Here is a 4,126-nt window from a genome sequence, read left to right as displayed (position 1 = left end):
ACACACACACACCTGCATACACACCTACACACACACCTACTTACACACACACACACGCACACACACACACACACACACACACCTACATACCCACACATACACACACCACACACACACACCTACATACACACACACACACACACACACACACCTACATATACACACACCTACACGCACACACCTACACGCACACACATGCGAACACACACAAATATGAGTATCTAGTGTAAGCAGTTTTGCGGGCCAAGCTGCGGAGGTAGGTCTGGGTACTGGGGTGGGTCTGCTATCAGATGGCGAGTTGGTGCTGATGCTAACAAAAAGGTGAAACAAATACGCAGCATGTTCTCCTCTGCTCTTCAGATTACGGACTGAGGCTGCCCAGATGCCAGCCAGCAGGACCAGGAACCGGACGGGTCCTATTTCTCCCGCATCCTGCACTCTGAGCGACTGACAGAACAAGAGGGCGATGGAGGTTCCTCTTGTTAACTTTGAGAACGTGGACGACGTGGGCATCAACCTGGGGGACCCCAGTGACTCCGGCTACCCGACGTCGCCCACGTCAGAAGCCCCTGATCACGACTTGTCTGCCCCTTGCCCGGCGACCCCTCGTCCCTCGCCGCTCAGGGGGCGTCGAGGGTCGCCGTCCACCCCGCCCACCTCCAAGGCCACGTCCAGCAGCTGCAGCTTGATCTCCAATCTGAAGCTGCTGGTGAGCGGTGAGTCTGCGTCCGACAGCGTCTTCAGCAGGTTGCCCAAGGAATATTACGACAACCAGGACTTCTTGGAGAAGAACTGTGTGGAAGACAAAGACCAGAAGGTGGTCATCAACATTTCGGGCCTGATGTTCGAGACCCAACTGAGCACACTCAGTCGCTTCCCGGAGACGCTGCTGGGTGACCCCACTAAGAGGATGAGCCACTTCGACCCGATGAGGAACGAGTATTTCTTCGACCGCAACCGTCCGTCCTTCGATGGCATCCTCTACTTCTACCAGTCAGGCGGGAGGATCCGCCGGCCCGCCAACGTTCCCTTGGATGTTTTTGCCAGTGAAATGGTCTTCTACGAGCTCGGCCACGAAGCCATGGAGCAGTTCCGAGAAGATGAAGGCTTCATCAAAGAGCCGGAGGTTCTTCTGCCCACCAATGAACTCCAGAGACAGTTCTGGCTCCTCTTTGAGTACCCGGAGAGCTCCAGCTCTGCCAAATCTGTGGCTTTGATCTCTGTGTTTGTCATTATCATCTCCATTGTCATCTTTTGTCTGGAAACCCTTCCAGAGTTCAGAGAGGACCACGACTCGTCACTGGGAGTGGACCAGCTCATGAATGGGACTGGAGAAGGTTCTAGTCCTCATCCCAACACCAAGAATGCCCTGGCCTACCTGACAGATCCCTTCTTTATAGTGGAGACCATCTGCATCATCTGGTTCTGCTTTGAAGCAGGTGTCCGTTTTGTGGTGTGTCCCAGCAAGAGCGACTTCTTCAACAACATGATGAACATTATCGACATGGTCTCCATCATTCCCTACTTCATCACTTTGGGAACGGAGCTGGCCACCACTCCTGACGACGACACCAACTCCAGTCAGAACATGTCCCTGGCCATCCTGAGGATCATCCGCCTGGTCCGAGTCTTCCGCATCTTCAAGCTCTCGCGTCACTCCAAGGGTCTCCAGATCCTGGGCCAGACCCTCAAGGCCAGCATGCGAGAACTGGGGCTGCTCATCTTCTTCCTCTTCATCGGCGTCATCCTCTTCTCCAGCGCCATCTTCTTCGCCGAGGTGGACGAGCCCCAGACGCAGTTTGTCAGCATCCCCGACGGCTTCTGGTGGGCCGTGGTCACCATGACCACCGTGGGCTATGGCGACATGTGCCCCATCACCATGGGGGGCAAGATGGTGGGCACACTGTGCGCCATCGCGGGTGTGCTGACCATCGCCCTGCCCGTGCCCGTCATCGTCTCCAACTTCAACTACTTCTACCACCGCGAGACGGAGCAGGAGGAGAAGCAGATGATCGACGCCGCCACCCGAGCGGCGCAGAAGACCTCGCCAGCCAACAAATATGGCGGCAGCTCGTCTTCGCTGTACAAAAGTAACGAGACCTGGCAGAGCGAGAAAAAGAGTTTTCAATAATCCACCTCTGACGTCCATCACTGACCTGGTCCTCACTGACCTGGTCCTGACCGACCTGATCCTCATTGACCTGGTCCTCACTGACCTGGTCCTCACTGACTTGGTCCATCACTGACCTGGTCCTGACTGACCTGGTCCTCACTGACCTGGTCCTGACTGACCTGGTCCATCACTGACCTGGTCCTCACTGACCTAGTCCTCACCGCTTTGTTGGACCTCGCCTCAGGAGCTCGCTTCCAACACGTACTCCATCCATCCATCCATCCATCATCCATCCATCCAGCCGTCCATCATCCAGCCATTCATCATCCATTCATCCATCCATCATCCAGCCATCTATTTCCTAGTCCCTCTCGGGGTCACAGGGTTCAACAAGTACCGGTACTAGTACTCTAAATAGGTGAGTACTTCAGCCAACACAAGCACTGCATGCAATTCTCTTCACTTTTAAAATATACCTCAAGAAAATAAGAACAAATATTCTAAAAAGTAGTATACACTAGTATACATATATGTGTATATGTATATATGTATGTACATATGTATGTATATGTATATATGTATGTGCATATGTATGTATGTGTATGTATATATGTATATGTGTATGTATATATATATATATATATATATATATGTACATATGTATGAATGTGTATATATGTATATATATATATATATATATATATATATATATATAAATATATATATATATATATATATATATATATATATATATATATATGTATGTATGTGTATATATGTATGTACATATGTATGTATGTGTATACACAGTATGTATATGTATATATATGTATATATGTTTGTATGTGTATGTATGTACATATGTATGTATGTATGTGTATATACAGTATGTATATATATATATATATATATATATATATATATATATATATATATACATATATATATATATATATATATATATACTGTATATATACATATACATATATACATATACATATATACATATATATATATATATATATATATATATATATATATATATATGTATGTTTGTGTATATATATATATATATATATATATATATACATATATATATATATATATATATATATATATATATATATATATATATATATATGTCTTAATAAGGTTATCCAAAAAATAGTGCTCGATACCGTAGTACAGCGCAATATATGTATGTGTGGGAAAAAAATCACAAGACTATTTCATCTCTACAGGCCTGTTTCATGAGGGGGGGTTCCCTCAATCATCAGGAGATTTTAATGGGAGCATTCACATACCATGGATTATATAGGGCACAGAGTGGGTGGGTACAGGCTGGTGTAGGGGCGTGGTGATTGGCTCATGTGTTACCTAGGAGGTGTTTCCGTCTGTGGCGGCATGCTGTTACAATTTCGCTGCGCTTGTTGAGGGATGACAGGTCTGGACGGTAAATAATAAACAGTTTTTCTTTCAAGCATAGGTTGCATCTTTTATTACCACTATTGTAAGGTGTGCTGGATGCAAGAATTTGCCATGTTATTGAATATTCAACATTATTGTCTTTGAGGTCCCAAATGTGTTTGCTGAGTTCTGTGGTATTCCGCAGGTTTTGGTTCCTGAAAGAAGCCTTGTGATTGTTCCATCTGGTTTTGAACTCTCCTTCAGTTAATCCTACATATGTGTCGGATGTGTTAATGTCCTTGCGTGTTACCTTAGATTGGTAGACAACTGATGTTTGTAAGCACCCCCCGTTGAGAGGGCAATCAGGTTTCTTTCGACAGTTGCAACCTTTGTTGGTTTTGGAGTCGCTCTGTCCGGGGGCCGACGGCTCATTTGCAATTGTTTTGTTGTGGTTTGAGATGATTTGTCGTATATTGTTCATACAGCTGTAGCTCAATTTAATGTTGTTCTTGTTGAATACTTTTCTTAGGGTGTTGTCTTTGGGAAAGTGTTTGTCAATCAGATTGAGGAATTTGTGTCCAATGTTAGTTGAGACGTTTTTGCTGT

At 45.5% G+C, this 4,126-nt stretch overlaps 1 protein-coding gene across 1 annotated transcript; it reads left to right on the top strand.

Moving 5' to 3' along the window:
* The first annotated feature begins 466 nt into the window (after positions 1-466).
* On the top strand, positions 467-2,131 carry LOC133577004 (potassium voltage-gated channel subfamily A member 10). The gene has a single exon (XM_061930479.1). The coding sequence runs from the start codon at positions 467-469 to the stop codon at positions 2,129-2,131; it is 1,665 nt and encodes a 554-aa protein (XP_061786463.1).
* The last annotated feature ends 1,995 nt before the right edge of the window (positions 2,132-4,126 follow it).

This window comes from Nerophis lumbriciformis, linkage group LG03, assembly GCF_033978685.3.
Source record: "Nerophis lumbriciformis linkage group LG03, RoL_Nlum_v2.1, whole genome shotgun sequence".
Lineage (NCBI taxonomy): Eukaryota > Metazoa > Chordata > Actinopteri > Syngnathiformes > Syngnathidae > Nerophis > Nerophis lumbriciformis.
The sequence above is the reverse complement of the archived record's forward strand: the minus strand, read 5'-3'. Positions and strand labels throughout refer to the sequence as shown.